The sequence below is a fragment of the Rattus norvegicus genome, chromosome Y, assembly GCF_021556685.1.
Source record: "Rattus norvegicus strain SHRSP/BbbUtx chromosome Y, alternate assembly SHRSP_T2T, whole genome shotgun sequence".
NCBI classification, from domain to species: domain Eukaryota; kingdom Metazoa; phylum Chordata; class Mammalia; order Rodentia; family Muridae; genus Rattus; species Rattus norvegicus.
The window spans coordinates 413115-433813 of NC_141555.1; the positions used below are offsets into that span (position 1 = coordinate 413115).

The 20699-nt window shown below is 37.6% G+C and overlaps 1 protein-coding gene and 1 long non-coding RNA gene across 2 annotated transcripts in view; one reads left to right on the top strand and one right to left on the bottom strand.

The window, feature by feature from the left end:
* Positions 1 to 20699, bottom strand: part of LOC108353310 (uncharacterized) — a 90953-nt gene that overhangs the window by 24746 nt on the left and 45508 nt on the right. The gene's annotated exons all lie outside the window — the stretch shown is intronic.
* Positions 1 to 20699, top strand: part of Zfy1 (zinc finger protein 1, Y-linked) — a 41404-nt gene that overhangs the window by 16863 nt on the left and 3842 nt on the right. The window contains 5 exon segments of the mRNA NM_001447243.1: positions 10686 to 11237; positions 15178 to 15327; positions 15788 to 15928; positions 19081 to 19203; positions 20505 to 20645. Of these exon segments, the coding sequence (NP_001434172.1) occupies positions 10686 to 11237; positions 15178 to 15327; positions 15788 to 15928; positions 19081 to 19203; positions 20505 to 20645 (1107 nt within the window).

A 20699-nucleotide genomic window follows, 5' to 3' on the forward strand; every position in this document is an offset into this window, starting at 1 on the left:
TCTGGGAATCCTCTGCTGAATATGTGTTGGTTGGCCTCCTCACAGCTGGTGTATGCTGCCTGGTTGGTGATCCAGTGTCTAAAAGATCTTAGGGGTCCAGGTTAATTGAGACTGCTGGTCCTCCTACATGGTGGCCCTCCTCCTCAGCTTCCTCCAGCTTTTCCCTAATTCAACCAGAGGGGTCAGCAGTTCTGTCTATTGGTTGGGTGCACATATGTGCATCTGACTCTTTCAGCTGCATGCCAGGTATTTCAGAGGCCAGTTAGGATAGGTCCCATTTCGTGTGGGCCCCATAGCCTCAGTAAGTATCAGGCCTTGAGGCCTCCCCCTGAGCTGGATCCCACTTTGGGCCTGTCACTGGACCTTCTTTTCCTCAGGCTTTTGTACATTTTTGTCCCTGCAGTTCTTTCAGACAAGAATTATGGCTCAGAGCTTTGGCCGTGGGATAGCTATGCCATCCCTCACTTGATGCCCTGTCTTTCTGCTGGAAGTAGACCTATGAGTTCCCTGTCCCCGCTGTAGGGCATGGGTCCAACCCTTTTGAGTCCTGACAGTCTCTCACTTTCCAGGTTTTTAGTACATTCTAAGAGGGTCCACCCATCCTCTTTCATCCCAAGGTCACCCTATTTCCATACTTTCTGTTGGCCCTAAGGCCTTTTCCTCCACTCAATACTAGATCATGTTTACCTCTCTCCCAACCCTCACCCCCTTTCTTTCCCCTGTCCTGCCCTCCCAACCCCCTTGTGGTTGCTTTCTTCTCCCTCCCCAAGTGGGATTGAAGAGTCCTCATTTGGGCCCTTCAGCTTGTTCACCTTTTTACATTTATTTTTGGCTTATATCCACTTATTAGTGAGAATATAACATGCATTTCCTTTAGGGTCTAAGTTAGTTCACTCAGGATGCCATTTTTAGTTCTAGCCATTTGCCTGCAAAAATCAGGATGTCCTCATTCTTAATAGCTGAGTAGTATTCCATTGTGTAAATGAACCACATTTTCTGTATCCATCCCTCTGTTGAAGGGCATCTGGGTTCTTTCCAGCTTCTGGCTATTATAAATAAGGCTGCTATGAACATAGTAGAGCATGTGTCTTTTTTTTTATATGTTGGGGCATCTTTTGGGTATATGCCCAAAAGAGGTATAGCTGGATCCTCAGGTAGTTCAATGTCCAATTTTCTGAGGAACCTCCAGACTGATTTCCAGAATGGTTTTACCAGTCTGCAATCCCACCAACAATGGAGGAGTGTTCCTCTTTCTCCACATCCTCGCCAGCATCTGCTGTCACCTGAGTTTTTGATCTTAGCCATTCTCCCTGGTGTGAGGTGAAATCTCAGGGTTGTTTTGATTTGCATTTCCCTTATGACTAAAGATGTTGAACATTTCTTTAGGTGCTTGTCAGCCATTCGGCATTCCTCAGCTGAAAATTCTTTGTTTAGCTCTGAACCCCATTTTTAATAGGGTTATTTGGCTCTCTGGAGTCTAACTTCTTGGGTTCTTTGCATATTTTGGATATTAGCTTTCTATCTGATATAGAATTGGTAAAGATCTTTTCCCAATCTGTTGGTTGCCGCTTTGTCCTAACAACAGTGTCCTTTGCCTTACAGAAGCTTGCAGTTTTATGAGATCCCATTTGTCGATTCTTGATCTTAGAGCATAAGCCATTGGTGTTTTTTTTTCAGGAACTTTTCTCTAGTGCCCATGTGTTCCAGATGCTTCCCTAGTTTTTCTTCTATTAGATTGAGTGTATCTGGTTTGATGTGGAGGTCCTTGATCCACTTGGACTTAAGCTTTGTACAGGGTGATAAGCATGGATCGATCTGCATTCTTCTACATGTTGACCTCCAGTTGAACCAGCACCATTTGCTGAAAATGCTATCTTTTTTCCATTGGATGGTTTTGGCTCCTTTGTCAAAAATCAAGTGCCCATAGATGTGTGGGTTCATTTCTGGGTCTTCAATTCTATTCCATTGGTCTATCTGTCTGTCTCTGTAACAATACCATGCAGTTTTTATCACTATTGCTCTGTAATACTGCTTGAGTTCAGGGATAGTGATTCCACCTGAAGTCCTTTTATTATAGTTGAGGATACCTTTATCTATCCTGAGTTTGTTGTTATTCCAGATGAATTTCAAATTTTTCTGTCTAACTCTTTGAAGAATTGGATTGGTATTTTGATGGGGATTGCATTGAATCTGTAGCTTATGTCTTTTTATAGGTGAGTTGAGTTCATTAATATTGAGAGATATTATAGAGAGATGACTGTTGGTTCCTGTTATGTTTTTGTACATAGTTATGTGCTTGTGGTTTTCTCCTTTTGGCTTTGTTGGGAGATGTTTAATATCTTGTCTTTTCTTTGGTAGAGGTATCTTCCTTAGATTGGAGTTTTCCTTCTAGGATCCACTGTAGTGCTGATTGGTTGAAAGATACTGTTTCAATTTTTTTCCTGGAATATTTTGGTTTCTCCATCTATGCTAATTGAGAGTTTTTCTGGGTTTAGTATCCTTGGGTGGCATTTGTGTTCTCTTAGGGTCTGCATGACGTCTGACCAGGCTCTTCTGACTTTCATAGTCTCTGTTGAGAAGTCTGGTGTGATTTAGTCCTTTTCCCTTGCAACTTTTTAATATTCTTTCTTTGTTCTGTGCATTCAGTATTTTGAGTATTATGTGATGAGAGCATTTTCTTTTCTGGTCCCATTTATTTAGTGTTCTGTAGGCTTTTTGTACCTTTATGGCCATCTCTTTCTTTAGGTAGGGAAATTTTTCTTCTATGCTTTTGTTGAAAACGTTTTCAAGTCCTTTGAGCTAGGAATCTTCATTCTCCTCTATTCTAATTATTCTTAGATTTGGTCTTTTCAATGTGTCCTGAATTTCCTGGATGTTTTGAGTTATATTTTGAATTTTCTTTGACCATTTTGTCAGTCTCTTCTATAGTTATCTTCTACACCTAAGATTCTTTCTTCTATCTCTTGTATTCCGTGGGTGATTCTTACATCTTTAATTCCTAACCTCTTTCCTAGGTTTTCCATTTCCAGGTTTGCCTCCATTTCTGTTTTCTTTATTGTTTCTATGTCCACTTTTAGGTCTTGGACTGCTTTATGAAATTCCTTTATCTGTTTGATTGTGTATTTCTTTATGTCTATAAGGCACTTATTTGTTTCCTCTGTAAAGGCTTCTACCTATTTACCTGTACTTCTTCCACTGAGTTATATATATCTTCCTTAAATGATTCTATTTTCTTCATGAGTTAGAAGTTTAGGTCATCTTCCTGATTTTCAGGTGTGTTGGTATATTCGGGGTTTGCTGTGGTGAGAGAACTGGGTTCTTAGGACACCCATGTGTATTGGCTTCTGTTGCTTATGGTCTTGTGCTTGCCTTTCTATCTGGTTATCCCTAGTGCTTGCTGGTCTGAGTGACTATGTCTGGAGTCTTCCTCTCTTGTCTCTGTGTTGTAACAGGTCCCCTGGTTGGCCTGTGGCCCTGGCTGTAGCAAACCTCCTTTGGGGCCTTCCAATTGGAGGGTGTTCAGAGGGGCAGAGAGGTTGCTGATTTCTTGCTGCAGTACATCTCCTGGGAGGCCTTCATACTTCTGGGTCTTCAGAGGAGCAGTCAATCTGTTCTGTGTGAAGTTGTTATCTGAGGGGTTGAATGGACTGTGATTTCTGTTTCCTTCTGTGTAGCTACAATTCAGGGAGGCTTTCAGTCTTTTCAATCAGTTGCCCTGCATGCCATAGTGCCCTGGGAGGTCTTCCAACTGTTGTCAATTGCTCAGTTGCCCTGTGTACAGAGAAACTCCTGGAATTCTTCAAGCTGTGGTTTCCTAGGAGCAGTAGATCTCCTGGGATGTCTCAGGATGTGGTACCAATTTGTGTTCAGTGATTCTTCTGGCATTCTTCAGAATGCCAAATGTTCTGAGTCCAGTGGATACTCAAATACTGAGTGTAGGGGATCCTCTGGTATGCCTCGGGATATATAGCTTTTTGGGGAGCAGAGTAACAAGCATTCTGTCCCATCCAAAAGGACTAGTTGGAAGGGGATTGGTATTTGGTAGGTGGGAGGTTTGGGGAGATGGTGGATCCCTAAGTCCACTGGCCCTCAGCTGCTGCTGTGGGACTTTGGTGAGGAAGGGTTTTTACCAAATGCTGAGTGCTGTGGATTCATTGGTATGTCTCAGGATATAGCTTCTTCTGGGGAGAGGAAAAACATTGGATGTCATTCCTCAGGAACCATCCTCCTTATTTTTTCAAGATAGAGTTTTTCCCTGAGCCTGAGGCCCATTTATTTAGCTAGACTAATTAGCCATTGAGTCAAGAAATCCTCCTTCCTATATCTTCCTAGCAGTAGGTGGTCCATACACACAGGTATGGTCTACCACACACAGTATCTTATTTTATTCTTATTAAAATATCTTAAGGTTTGAAATGTAAATAAATTAACCAATAAAATAAAAAATTAATATATATATAAATATATATAATAAATTGCAATCATCGTTTCCCCTCATTTGTATTCTCTCCATTCCTCTAACTTCATGACCTCTTTCTCCCTCTTTGGAAAACAGATAGGCAAACAAGCCCCCCTCTGTCACCAAACAACCAGGTTATTTAAAAGAGAATGGAGAAGAAACATACACACTCGGAGACACAATTACTCAAAACTTATTAGAGCATAAAATTGGAAATCATGATATACAAGCAAAAGTCCAGTAAGAAAAAAAAAGTACCCAAAGTAATTTGAAACAAAAATTTTATAGATATACCACATACAGCATTTTATATTGGGGCTAGAGATCAAATGAAGGTCTTAATGTTTACAACAAGCACTTACTGAGTGAGCTATTTCCTTAACCTATTCTTTCATGTAATACCAAATTATTATGTTTCTGATTTCTGCATTTTTTTTAAATTAGCTGTGGAAAGTTGTACTTTGGGGTTCATCTTGTGAGGCTGAACATACCCATTCCATCCAGGCTAACCCATTTAAATTCATAATATTGAAATTTCATTGAAAATCTTCATGCAGGATAAGCTGTTGCTTCTCATAATCACAAGCTGTAGTGATTTTTATATTGTGGACATATTTGCATCATGGAATGGAATATGTTGGATGATGTAGATAGTAGAAGAGGTTTACTTACCATACTAAATTTCCTCATTTCAGTGGCAACAAATAGCTCAGTGCTTACTTCATTATGGATGTATAGTAACAAAATCTTTTTAACAGTCTTCATTCTCCTACCCTTGCATTACGCAATTTAGATATTTTCAAAGTCCTTTTGTGTTTATCCCATATTACTTTTTCAACCTTCTAATTCATATCACCCCTATAAAAGAGTTAGCATCAGGAATATAGTCCCCAAACTGCATATGGAAAATTACTTATGAAGTTCTAGCAAAGGGATTTCAGATTACTACTTTTGTTACATTTTCAATATTATGAAATGCTTTGTGAGAAATATGTAAGAATTCCTGTTGATAAGGTAAATTTGTAATAATTTTCTAAATTTAATTTTATCAATTTTTCTTATTTTCTATGTATGTTTCTTAATTTATTATAGTTCTTTGATTCACATTTTGGTGGTTTTAGTTTATGATAGCTAATGTAAAGTTATGATTAATTCTTTAAAGTACATGAAAACATAATAAATACTACAAAAATGGAGATAGATTCTTTGAAAAAACTCAGAACTGTTAATTTGCTTTTTTTTTTTTACCATAAGTAATCTTAGAACTTGGGCTAAGTAATTGGAGGGCATTTGAGTAGAGATGACTAATACTTAAGCTATTTCTCTATAATAGGGCCCATGTTTTCTTTACCATCATAATAATAAAAAATTCTCTTTACAGTTTTTCAGGATGCCTTTCATACATTCCCATTTGAACATCATCACACTCCTATGACATGCATGGCAGGTATTATTATCCTCATTGAAAGAGGAGACAAATTCAGAGGTTTAATGGCTTGTCTAAGGTCACAAACTTAAGGGTACAACCTGATCTTTAAACTTGAGTTGCTTTAGGCTATCTATAATATGAATGATATTTAATGTAACCCAAGCCACACATTTACTTTTTATGTATATTAGAATTGTTACAATACATAATTTTTATATTACATTTTCTTGTTTTATACATCTTTTCTCCATATCTGAGTTACATTTCAATATATGACTTTTTCACATCTGATTTTTTTCTTAATTATTTTATTTATATACATTCCAAATGTCCCCTCCCAGTACCCCATCCCAGAAGTCTTCACATCATTTGCCTTCCCTTTGCCTCTGAGAGGGTACTCCCCATGCTGCCCCATCCATATACCCCTTTCCCCCAGGCATCAAGTTTGTATAGGGTTAAGCACATCCTCTCCCACTGAGGCCAGACAAGGCAGTCTGCTGCTACATATGAGCCCCTGTATGCTCCTTGATGGTGGGTTAGTCTCTGGGAGCCGTGAGGGATCCAGGGCCTTCCTACAGGGTTGGGAACCGTTCAGTTCATTTAGTCTTTTTCCTAATTCTTCCATAGGGGCCCCTGACCTCAATCCAATGGTAGGCTGTAAGTATCTGTATCTGTTTCAGTCAGCACCTTAGAGCCTCTCAGAGGACACCGCTGCTAGACTCCTGTGTTCAAGCACGGCAGAACATGAGTAATAAGTGTCAGGGTTTTGTACCTGCCCATAGGATGGATCCCAAGTTGGGCCCAGTCACTGGAAGTCCTATCCTTTAGTCTCTTCTCCCTTTCTGTCCCTGCATTTCCTTTAGAAATGTTTAGGAACAATTCTGGGTCAAAAAATTTGAAGGTGGGTGGGTGACCCCAGGCCTCAGCTGGGGGCCATGTCTGTGCTGGATGTGGTTTCTTCAGGTTCCATCTTTTTTCTTTTTCTGGTCTATTTGTCTGGTGTTCTATAGGCTTCTTGTAAGTATTATAACCATTTCTTTTAGATTAATGAAGTTTTCTTCTACGATTTTGTTGACGATGTATCCGGCCCTTAGAATTAGGAATCCTCATTCTCCTCTATTCCTATTACTCTGTTCTTTTTATTTTGTCCCAAATTTCTTGAATGTTTTCAGTTAGGAATGTGACAGACACTTCTTTGACCGATATTGTCAATATTTTCTATGGTATTTTTTATTCCTGGGAGTCTCTCTTCCTTCTCTTGAATTCTGTTGGTGATGCTTGCATCTGTAGCTCCTAAATAAACTCTTCACTAAATTTTCCATCTCCAGGGTTTCCTCCATTTGTAATTTCCTTATTGTTTATATTTCCATTGTTTTGGGTCTTGGACCATTTTGTTCAATTCCTTCACCTGTTTGATTTTATTTTCCTGTATGCCTTTAAAGATTTTGTTTCTTCTTTAAGAGTTTCTCCCCATTTGCCTATGCTTTCCTATATTTCTTTAAGAGAGTTATTTATATTTATCCTTAAAGGTCTCTGTCATCTTCATGACATGGGATTTTAGATCTAAATCTTGCTCTTCAGGAGTGTTAGGATAACCACAGCTTGCTGTGGTAGGAGAACTGGGTTCTCATTGTGCCAAATTTCATTGGCTTCTGTTGTTTATATTCTTGCTTTTGCCTTTTGCCATCTGGTTTTCTCTGGTGTTAACTGGTGCCCTGGACTGGAGCAGACCTCTTTGGAAGTAGATATGGCTGTGAGAGCTGGATTAGAGCTGACCTCCTAGGAGACAGGCAGTACTGGCTCTGGTTATGATAGACCTTTTATGTCCCTAGTAAGGGCAGACTTCCTGAGAGACAAGCAGGTTTTGGGGTTAGGAGGTGGGCAGGCATGTCACTCTGCCACAGGTGTAGTGCCACAGGGCTGGGAGGAGGCTCAGGCAGAGCAGAATAGCTCCCATATCTACTATGCCTCATGGAGGGGTCCCAGCTGGGATGGGTATTTGTGTGTGAATCTCAACTGTGTCCCTGATTAGAGCATACCTCTTGAGAGACAGGCATGCAGTGAGCTTGGGAGGGAGGAGTAGGGGGTCAGGCATGTCTATCTACCCCTGGTCCCAATTTATGACTTTTAATCTGAATAAAATTTGCTGAATATCATATGATTGGCCAGTTTGGTGATACTACTTAAGTCATTTTATCTCAATGAATTTTCAGTGATTCACCCTTTTTACTTTCACTTCATAACTGTACACTCAAATTAGATTGGTATTTAATAATCTGAGAAGTTTCTGTGAGATTTGGAAAATTGGGTCTTGAAACAAAGAGCTGAAGGGGAACTACTTACTTGGTATTATTAGTCTAGGTCCCACTTTTGCTGTCCTTAACATCAAATTCCTAAAAGCTGAAGTTTCATTCATTTTACTATCCAAACAGATACCTTTTTCAGCCAGTTGTCTTTTGTCCTTAATTGTGTACCTTTCCCTGTGTACTTTCATTTATACCTTGAGTATTTATTTTAGTTTCAATAAGGATGATTTTTTTTAATTGCCAGCTATCACTGACTAGGATATAAGTAAGTTACTGCACAAGAACAAGTTAGAGTAAACAATGTTTTTTTTTTACTGAATATTTTTTATTTAAATTACATTTCAAATGTAATTCCCTTTCCTGGTTTCCCAGACATAAGGCCCCTATCCCAATCCTCCCCTTCTTCTATAAGGGCATTCTCCTCCCCATCCCCCCACATTTCCCTTCACTGGGGGAGGGGTTCAGCCTTGGCAGGATCAAGGGCTTCTCCTCCCTCTGGTGCCCAAAAGACCATCCTATGCTACACATGCAGCTGAAGCCATGAATCAGTCCATGTATAGTCTTTGGGTAGTGGTTTAGTCCCTGTGAGCTCTGGTTGGTTGGCATTGTTGTTCATATGGGGTTGCAGGCCCCTTCAGGTCTTTCAATCCATTCTCTAATTCCTCTAATGAGGGTCCTGTTCTCACCTCAATGGTTTGCTGCTAGCATTCGCCTCTGTATTTGTCATGCTCTGGCAGAGCCTCTAAGGAGAAGCTATATCAGGCTCCTGTCAGCATGCACTTCTTGGCTTCATCAATCTTATCTAGTTTTGGTAGCTGTGTATATATGGGCTGTATATCCAGATGGGGCAGGCCCTGGATGGCCATTCCTTCAGTCTCTGCTCCAAACTTTGCCTCCATATCCCTCCTAAGAATATTTTTGAAAACAATGTTCCTAAAATGATAAAATATGGTAAAGGGAAATGAAACATGAGAAATGTTGTGGTTTCTTTTTTTTTTTATTAACTTGAGTATTTCTTTTTTTTTAATTTTATTTTATTTTTTTTTTATTATTAACTTGAGTATTTCTTATATACATTTCGAGTGTTATTCCCTTTCCCAGTTTCCGGGCAAACATCCCCCTCCCCCCTCCCCTTTCTTATCGGTGTTCCCCTCCCCACCCTCCCCCCATTGCCACCCTCCCCCCCAACAATCACGTTCACTGGGGGTTCAGTCTTAGCAGGACCCAGGGCTTCCCCTTCCACTGGTGCTCTTACTAGGATATTCATTGCTACCTATGAGGTCAGAGTCCAGGGTCAGTCCATGTATAGTCTTTAGGTAGTGGCTTAGTCCCTGGAAGCTCTGGTTGCTTGGCATTGTTGTACATATGGGGTCTCGAGCCCCTTCAAGCTCTTCCAGTCCTTTCTCTGATTCCTTCAACTGGGGTCCTATTCTCAGTTCAGTGGTTTGCTGCTGGCATTCGCCTCTGTATTTGCTGTATTCTGGCTGTGTCTCTCAGGAGCGATCTACATCCGGCTCCTGTCAGTCTGCACTTCTTTGCTTCATCCATCTTGTCTAATTGGGTGGCTGTATATGTATGGGCCACATGTGGGGCAGACTCTGAATGGGTGTTCCTTCAGTCTCTGTTTTAATCTTTGCCTCTCTCTTCCCTGCCAAGGGTATTCTTGTTCCCCTTTTAAAGAAGGAGTGAAGCATTCACATTTTGATCATCCGTCTTGAGTTTCATTTGTTCTAGACATCTAGGGTAATTCACGCATTTGGGCTAATAGCCACTTATCAGTGAGTGCATACCATGTGTGTTTTTCTGTGATTGGGTTAGCTCACTCAGGATGATATTTTCCAGTTCCATCCATTTGCCTACGAATTTCATAAACTCGTTGTTTTTGATAGCTGAGTAATATTCCATTGTGTAGATGTACCACATTTTCTGTATCCATTCCTCTGTTGAAGGGCATCTGGGTTCTTTCCAGCTTCTGGCTATTATAAATAAGGCTGCAATGAACATAGTGGAGCACGTGTCTTTGTTATATGTTGAGGCATCTTTTGGGTATATGCCCAGGAGAGGTATAGCTGGGTCCTCAGGCAGTTCAATGTCCAATTTTCTGAGGATCCTCCAGACTGATTTCCAGAATGGTTGTACCAGTTTGCAATCCCACCAACAATGGAGGAGTGTTCCTCTTTCTCCACATCGTAAATTGCATTGCTTTGCTTGTTTTAAGATTTTCACTTAAGATTTTATTTAAGATTTTAACACAATAAGAAGTATATGTTTTGATACATTGAAATTTCTTTCCTAAATATTTTTCTTCTATGACTATCCCAAAGCTAAGGTTTTTAAATTTCATTAGTTACTTTTTGATACATACCCTAAAAGTGGATATTCATTATATATATATAGGTGATAATTTTTTTTAAATAGAAATTTCAAAACATTTACTTTATTTGAGATACATGTACTTACCTGGAAATTCTTTTTAATTTTAATTTTTAAGGAGCTGATGCAGTACACATGGATGGTGACCAGATTATTGTGGAAGTTCAAGAAACTGTTTTTTTATCTAATTCAGATGTAACTGTGCATAATTTTGTTCCTGATGATCCAGACTCAGTTATAATTCAAGATGTTATTGAAAATGTTCTTATTGAAGATGTTCACTGCTCAAATATTTTAGAGGAAACAGATATATCTGACAATGTCATTATTCCTGAGCAAGTGCTTGATTTAGATACAGCTGAAGAAGTGTCTTTAGCACAGTTTCCAATTCCAGACATTTTAGCTTCTAGTATTACATCAACCTCATTAACTATGCCTGAACATATCTTGATGAGTGAAGCTATACATGTGTCTGATGTAGGACACATTGAACAAGTGATTCATGATAGTCTAGTAGAAACAGAAGTCATTACTGATCCTCTGACAGCCGACATTTCAGAAATACTGGTAACAGATTGTGCTTCTGAAGCAGTCTTAGATTCCAGTGGAATGCCTCTGGAGCAGCAAGATGATACCAAAGTCAACCGTGACGATTATCTTATGATTTCTTGTAAGTCCTGAGCCACATGGCTATCAAAAGTATGTTTTGTTTTTGTTGTTTTGTTTTGTTTCAGACAGGGTCTCATGCTGAACTTGAGTGTGTGCCACAATGCCTGAATTATCAAGGCATTTTGTTTTGTTTTGTTTTGTTTTGTATGTGGATATACTTAATTGTTGCTATATGTATATTCAGGTTTACAAGCATAGTTGAATGTGGAAGTCAGAAATTAGCATAGCTTTGATCATTCTACCTTTATTTTCTGAGACCAAGATCTCTCAGTATACCTAAGGTTAGCAATTCTACTAGACTTTATTGCCACTTTTTATTGCCATTGCCAATAAACTTCAATAATTCACCTGTCTGACAGCACTCAGGATGTGAAAAAGGGGGATCATGATTTTCTGAAATCTAGCGATGGTTACATAGTAACACCCAATTTCAAAACAGTAAAAACAACTTCTTTTTTTTATTTTGACCAGTAAAATAATGTCTTTACATTTGTTCCCTGTGAACATCTTAAAATTTTATGGGTTTATTTTGTTCTGTTTTGTTTTTAATAAATTTTGTAGGTTTGGGATATTACTTTTCCATCTTCATCTTATTTCTTTTTTGTCTTCTGGCATGCAGGCATTTTTTAAAAATATAAACTATAGTATTTCATAAGTCATTTCATGCATGTAGCTGTCACTTAGAATCACTTTATTCTCATATTGTTACATATGAGGCCATTTTCATTCGTATTATTGTTTTCTGCCAAAAAAATATGGCTAATAATGTGTTGCTAATGTGGTGACAAAATACTATGACCAGAAGCAAGCAGGAAAGGAAATGATTTATTTGGCTTAGACTTCAGAACACTTTTTTAATCACTGAAAGAAATCAGGACAGGAACTCAAACACTCTGGAGGCAGAAGCTGATATAGAGGCAGTAGAGGGGTGCTGCTTGCTGGCTTTAAATATTTATCTTATATATATGAGTACACTGTAGCTGTCTTCAGACACACCAGAAGAGGGCATCAGATCCCATTACAGATGGTTGTGAGCCACCATGTGGTTGCTGGGAGTCCAACTCAGAACCTCTGGAAGAGCCGTCAGTGCTCTAACCACTGAGCCATCTCTCCAGCTCCTCGACTTTTCTTATAGGACCCAGGACTACCAGCTCAGGGTTGGCCTCATTCACAATGAGCTGGGCCTTCTCATGTCTGCCTACAGGTGTAACTACAATCTGATCTTGTGGAGACATTTTCTTAAAAGGTTCACGCTTTTGAGATGATTTCAGTTTGTGCTGGCATAAAACTATCCTGCATAATAGTAAAACAAAAATTTTAGTAATCAAATAGGTATATGAATCTGGTTTCTGTGTTTACAAAAATGAAGGCAGGGCATTGGGAAATTGATAAGATTTACAGGCTAATAGAATGATCACTAGGTGTTTTATTGTTGTAGATATTACAAATTTTATTTCAAAATAACATTTATGCATTTTTATTTATATGAAAATAAATAGGGCATATTGTATTTCTTTCATTAGTTAAAGTGATTCAATTATAAGCATGTGGTTATTTCATTTTAAAGTTTTTTAAAATAATAAGATAACATCTCAGCAAAGTTTCTTTTCATTGTTTCAGCAAAGTCAAAAGTAGAACTAGATATAGAGTACTTATCTAGCAAGCACAAGGCCTGGATTCTATTATCAGCACTGCAGGTTTTTTGCTCTGTTTTTAAAGAACTTTATAATTTTTTAAATTATTAGTATATATGGATAGGTGTTTTGCCTGCATAAATGTCTGTGTACTGTATACTCTGGTGCCCAAGGAGGCCAGAAGTGTGTGGTCAAATCTTCATATTTTCTTTCACATGTAAATACATATATATGTGTTGTGTGTGTATACATATATGTGTGTTATATGGTATATTATATATAAGCTATACAACATATTTTGTCTCTGTATATATGTGTATACCAAATATACCAAATATACATACATGCATACATACATACATAAATACACACACACATATAGTGTTTGAAACTGAACTACAAAGAAGAAAAAACAGTGTCTTAAATGGGAAATTAGAGAAAGAAGTTTTAAGAGGATGAGGTGATAGGTGATTTGGAAGGAGAAAAATAGCTAGGAAGAAATGGGAGCAGCAGGAGGATAGAAAAGTGAAGGTATGAAGGTTTTGGAGAGATAACTTAATGTTTAGGAATACTTGTTTTCACAGAATACATAAGTTCAGTTCTCACATGGTGACTCACAACCACCTAGTTCTGCTTAGGGGTTTCAGTACCCTCTTCTGATATCTGGCAGGTATACATCTACCTGGTGCAAATGTATTCATACCCATAAAATTAGTCTTTAAAATTTTAAAGGAGGTGGAGGTATGAAAGGAAAAGACAAAAGGTACATATGAAATGCCACATTAAACTCATTTAGTGATATTTTTAACTAAAACATAAAAAAGCAGTTAAGTGGCAAAATATCCATGTTGATAAGAGAGATAGTTTTAGAATTCACTGTAAGCAGTACTGAATGTCACTTTATATTTGCCTTTTAATGTTCACTTTTGAAATAACTACATTTATTGATATGAAATAATTCTAATTAGATAAATGAACTTTCAGAACTTTTAGTTGTTCGGAGATTTCAAAATCTTTGTCTCTGAATATAAACCACTTAAAATATGGTTTAAAATATGGCTTAAAAAGCATTTAAAACTTTTAATATACTTTTCCTTAAGTATTTTTTGTGCTGAACTTAACACATTGTCTATTGTCTTTCCATTGTTACTTTTCTAATAATCATACTTTGATTTTTTTTAAAGATGTCATTTGTTTATTTATAGAGAGTCATCTCCAGGGTAGTCTCAAACTCATTTTGTAGCAATTATTCCTCCTTTTGCCTCAACTGGCCAGTGTTGGCATTGCAGATAATAGAATTCATTAGCAAAATTAAAGCAGTGGTAAGGATGAAACCCTAGACTTTGTTCATGTTAGGCAAGCACTCTTCCAAGACACATTTCTAAACTAAAATTTTCATAGAAATACATGTGATTAAATTATATTCAAAGATAAATAATAGGTAGAGCCAAAAAAATTACTTTAAAGAGTTCTGTTGACTGACTTTTTACCATGTTGGTATTTTTATTTATAGATGAGTAAATGAGAAAATATGCTCATTTATTACTCTTCATGTTTTGGAGGTATATAACAGTTTAGATTGTTCTAAATCATTTTTTCTGTACTTATTTTTGTAAGTTAATTACACGTGGCTACATAGTATAGTGATACTACTATGTATAAGCTCCTGAATTAATTAAATTAAATTAAATTAATTAAATTCCAGTAGAGTCCTGAAAATAGGAAAACGTGTTTTGCTTCTAGTATTTTCCAGAAATCATCCAATTTTATTTGTACATTTCAGAGTATATTTCTAAGAAGAAACTTCTTTTTAAAGATAAATTTACTTTATTATTTCAGTATTTTGCCTTCTTTCAAAGTGTGTCTGTGTGTGTGTCTGTGTGTCTGTGTGTATACATAACATAGTGTGCAGTGCCCATGGAACTAGAAGAAGGCATCCCCTGGAATGAAAATAGTGGTGGTTGTGAGTGTTTCCCTATGTGGATATTGGGAATCTTGGTCCTGTGCAAGAATAGCAAGTGTTTTTAGCCAGATCTCTAGACCCAGGTAAAAAGGAATTTTCTTTGGAAATTTACCTAACAGTTTGTGTATAGTATGTAAGTGAGAAGAGGGGAAAGATGATAGAGGAGAATTCAACTTTTAGAAATCACTTCTCTCCTGTTATTGGTTCTAAGAAGCAAACTTAAGGTGTCAGACCCTAAAGCCATCCAGCCAGTCCCTCTTCATTTCTATTTAAAAAAAAGAAAAAGGAAGCCATATTTTATTTTTATATCTACTATAAAGATTTATAATACATTTCCTATTTAGTGGATGATGCTGGCAAAACAGAGAATGAAGGTTCATCTGAAGTTACCACGAATGCAGAGTCAGAAAGTGATCCTTATAAATTAAATGAAACATCTCCTGAAGTTATCAAGGTGTACATTTTTAAAGCTGACCCTGAAGAGGATGATGTAGGTAAGGAAGAAAACATTTAATTTATATGTGTGTTATAACAATTTACACTATTTATATTTTTTATAAATAAAATTTATAAATGTGTATAAATATTTATATTATTTTCTATATTATTAATGTGATTGTTTCTTTGGGGTGGAGGGTTGTGTGTTTTTGAGGCAGGGTCTCCCATGTAGACTTGGCTGACCTGGAACTCACCTAATGTATACGAACCAGGTAGGATTCAAACGCCCAGTAATATGCTTGCCTCTGCCTCCTGAGTATTGGAATTAGAGCATGTGCCACCAGGCCCTGATATTACTTAGATTTTTCAAAGCTGTTTAGGTTGGAAATTTTGAAAGCCTCTTTGAAGATAACTTTAATATATTTGTAATATAATCTGCAGATACTATAAAAAGGAAACCTAGTAAATTAAATAAACCAAATTCCAAATTAATTTTTATAGTTTATTTTCTTTTAGGAGAAACTGTAGACATTGTGGAGAGTAAGACTGACAATGGCAATGAAGCTGAAGTCATTGATCAGAGTAGCAGCATTTATGTTCCCAGAGACAATGTTTATATGCCAGTCAGTGATTCTCAGAAGGAAGAAGAAGATACTAGTAAGTAGATGGCTTATTTGAATGGAGATGATTTTGTTTCTATAAACTATAATTCTTTTCAAGCAAGCAGTACTATGACAGCTCTGTGTAGGGATTATTATGCTACCACATAAAAAAGGATATCAGTATTCTTTTTTCAAGAAAGGATGTGTATTTAACTTTCTGTTTGAATTCTAAAATTTTGTCATTAAGTTTACTTTTTATAGTTGGTTATTTTATTTATTTACGTTTCAAATGTTATCCCCCTTGCTGGTTTCACCTCTGCGACCCCATCACATCACCCCTCATGCCCTACTTCTATTAGGGAACTCTCCCAACCACTAACCCACTTACACACTCCAGCCTCAGTGCCCTAGCAACCCCTACACTAGGGCATTGAGCTTCCACAGGACCAAGGGCCTCCCCTCCCATTGATACTAGGTAAGGCTATCCTCTGCTACATATGCAGTTGGAGCCATGGGTTGCTCCATGTGTACTCTTTGGTTGGTGGTTTAGTCCCTGGGAGGCCTGGTTGGTTGATATTGTTGTTCTTCCTGTGCAGTTGCAAACCCCTTCAACTCTTTTATTCCTTCCCCTAACTCCCTCAGTGGGGTCCCAGTGCTCAGTCTGATGGTTGGCTGTGAGCATCTGACAAAGCCTCTCAGGGGACAGCTAAACCAGGCTTCTGGCAGCAAGAGCTTCTTGACATCAGCAATTCTGTCTAAGTTTGGTGTCTGTAGATAGGATACCCCTAGGTGGGGCAGTCTCTGGATGGCCTTTCCTTAGATCTCTGTTTCACTCTTTGTCCTCGCATTTCTTTAGACAGGAACAATTATGAGTTAAAATATTTAAGATGAGTGGGTTACCCATACCTCAACCAGTGACCATGCCTTTACAGGTCTTTTCTCCCCTTTGTTGGGTATTTCAACTATGGTTATCCCCATTGGGTACTAGAAACATCTTGGGTCCCTGCCATCTGGGACTTTCTAGGAGCTACTCCCAGTTCTCCCTCCCTAATGATACATACCTCCTTTCAAATTCCGACCCTCTGTGGTTCTCCCCCATCTCCTTCCTTTTCTGAACTGGCCCTCTTTCCCCTCCCTTTCCTGTCTCCTTCCCAGATCCCTCTTTGCCTCTGCTTCCTGGGGATTATTTTCTTCCCCCTTCTGAGTTAGGACTGCAGCATCCACACATTGGTGTGATCTTTCTTCTCTGGTTTCATATGGTCTGTGAGTTGAATCATGGGTATTCTGTGCTTCTTTTTGCTTTATATTCACTTATCAGTGAGTGCATACCATGTGTGTTCTTTTATGACTAGATTACCTCATTCAGGATGATATTTTCCAGTTCCATCCATTTGCCTACGAATTTCATAAAGTCATTGTTTTTGATAGCTGAGTAATATTCCATTGTGTAGATGTACCACATTTTCTATATCCATTCCTCTGTTGAAGGACATCTGGGTTCTTTCCAGCTTCTGGCTATTATAAATAAGGCTGCGATGAACATAGTGGAGCACGTGTCTTTGTTATATGTTGGGACATCTTTTGGGTATATGCCCAAGAGAGGTATAGCTGGATCCTCAGGCAGTTCAATGTCCAATTTTCTGAGGAACCTCCAGACTGATTTCCAGAATGGTTGTACCAGTCTGCAATCCCACCAACAATGGAGGAGTGTTCCTCTTTCTCTACATCCTCGCCAGCATCTGCTGTCATCTGAGTTTTTGATCTTAGCTGTTCTGTCTGGTATAAGGAATCTCAGGGTTGTTTTGATTTGCATTTCCTTGATGACTAAGGATGTTGAACATTTCTTTAGGTGCTTCTCAGCCATTCGATAATCCTTAGCTGAGAACGTTTTGTTTAGTTCTGTACCCCATTTTTAATAGGGTTATTTGGCTCTCTGGAGTCTAACTTCTTGAGTTCTTTGTATATATTAGATATTAGCCCTGTATTGGATATAGGTTGGTAAAAATCTTTTCCCAATCTGTTGGTTGCCATTTTGTCCTATTGACAATGTCCTTTGCTTTATAGAAGCTTTTCAATTTTATGAGGTCCTATTTGTCAATTGTTGATCTTAAAGCATAAGCCATTAGTGTTTTGTTCAGAAAAATTTCCCTTGTCCCTATATAGTCAAGGCTCTTCCCCACTTTCTCTTCTGTTAGTTTCAGTGTATCCGCTTTTATGGGGACGTACTTTATCCACTTGGACTTGAGCTTTGTATTAAGAATGGATCGATCTGCATTTTTATACATGCTCACCCCCAATTGAACCAGCACCATTGTTGAAACTGCTGGGGTTTTTTTTCCCCACTGGAAGGTTGTGGCTCCTTTGTCAAAGATCAGGTGACCATAGGTCTGTGCATTTTATTCTGAATCTTCAATTCTATTCCATTGTTCTTCCTGTCTGTCTGTATACTAGGGCCCTACTTTTTTTTTTTTTTAAATCACTATTGGTCTGTAGAACAGCTTAGCTTGAAATCAGGGATGGTCATTCCCTGGAAATTCTCTTATTGTTGAGGATAGGTTTTTTTGCCTTTCCAGATGAATTTGAAAATTGCTCTTTCTATCTCTGTGAAGAATTGAGGAGGAATTTTGATGGGGATTGCATTTAATCTATAGATTGCTTTTGGCAAAATGGCCATCTTTACTATATTAATCCTGCCAATCCATGAGCTTGGGAGATCTTTTTATCTTCTAAGGTCTTCTTGGATTTCTTTTTTTTAGACACTTAATGTTTTGTGGTGTTTAAATTGTTTTAAACAATAAAAAAAACCAAATAGAAATCAAGACATGATGCCATACACATACTCCTAGCACTTGCAAGGCTGAAATAGGGGAATTGTGAGTGGCAAATTGAATTTCAGAGTAGCCTGGTATTATTAAGTAGGATTTTTCTCTTGAAAAATCAAATAAAAATAAATTATTAAAAATAAAAGATAGAAGGGTTGGGGATTTAGCTCAGTGGTGGAGCGCTTGCCTAGCAACTGCAAGGCCCTGGGTTTGGTTCCCAGGTCCGGAAAAAAAAAAAAGGTAGAATGTACTCCATTTTCATTGAATATTTTTCATTGAATACTATAATTTTTATGGAAGTAAATTTACTTTTTGCTGAGATTATAGTAAACAAAAAGGATAATTTGTGTATAGATGTGGCTGAAATAACAAATGTTTTATATAGAAGTAATTGTAGGAGATGAAGATGCTGGTGACACAGCTGCAGATACTTCTGAGCATGAACAACAGATGGATGACAGTGAAATAAAAGCAGCTTTCCTGCCTATTGCATGGGCAGCAGCTTATGGTAAGTAATGGCTTGAACATTTAATACTTAATATTTAGTTATTATTATTTGAGTTATAGTGTACATGAATGTGAGGATGGATATGAATGTGGATGCACATATGCACTCATGTATGTAGAGACAGTTGTGTGGCATTAGTCTTGGGGAGATGCTAAGACATGTCTAGTTATTCCAGATAGGGAAACAAATGACAAAAACCAAAGTTCAACTTGGTGAGCCCTTGAGTTTATTGAAGTTATTTTTAAGAATCTGGGGTTACTTACAAGAACAGAAATGATCCAAAGACAGCTAGCTGCATTGCTAGAACCTAACCAAACATGGCAAATGAAGATATTACTGTGTAAACATTTGGACAAGTTGAAGATTGTTTTAGGCAGTTCAGGTAGTGTTTCTTAGTTCTAGGTAGCAAGCCGTTCTGAACTTCTTCAAGGCCTCTTAGCTTGTCTGACAGTTCTTTATACCTTTCCTACTGCTTACTTAAATATGTTTAAGGAGAAGGGGATAATCAGTTTCTGCAACTTCCTGAAGCTTTTGCTTTGTGTACTTCCTGAGCTTCACAAGCTTCACCTCAGTAAACAAAGTTTTGCCTCTGTTTAAAACATCCCATGTCTTAGCAAACCTCTCTAAGATAGAAACTGCTTCACAATGGAGACCAAAGGACATTCTTTTGTATTATTTCTCAGGAAACACAATCTACCTCATTTTTTCAGACGGTGGTTTTTCTTTGGCCTGAAGCTCACTAGGCTAGCTGGCCAGGAATCTACCTGTCCTTCCTTTCCCAGTCCTAGGATTACAAAATGTACCTCTGCATTCAGCCTTAAAAAAAAAAGCAGCCAAAAACTTGTTTCAGTTTCAAACTCTAATCCTCATGCAAGCATTGTATCTACTAAGTAAGCTGTCTTTCCAGACTCTTGGGTTTATTTACTAAGAAATGGCTTCTGATATCTTAATATTTTACAAATACATTATTTTTTAAATACAGTAAGTGAATACAAAATAGGGAACTTAGAATATATAGTTCAAATTTTTCTTTAATTTTAATTAATTAAAATCATACATAGTCTCTACCTGGAGTTTGCTTTCTTTTGTGTTAGCTTATAACTTTACAGTTTTGGCAAACTGCCAAAATATGTTAGGTATTTTTTCCCATAGTTTTCAACTAAATGTGTTTTTAATTCCACTTCCTAAAAAAGAAATTTTTGACATTATCAATTGGATCTGTCTTTTCATTGTTGTGGTAATTAATAAATAATTCCTAACATCTTGTAATACTGTATCATGTTTTTTATGTACCTTGTTAGATAATAATTCTGATGAAATTGAAGAGCAGAATGTCACTGCAAGTGCTGTCTTGCACCAAAATGAGTCTGGTGGCCTTGACAGAGTACATAAACAAAAAGCAAAAAAGAAAAAAAGACCTGAATCCAAACAGTACCAAACAGGTAAGGAAGAAATAATCCCATTGTGTAGAGTCTTCTAAAATTATATGAGGAAAC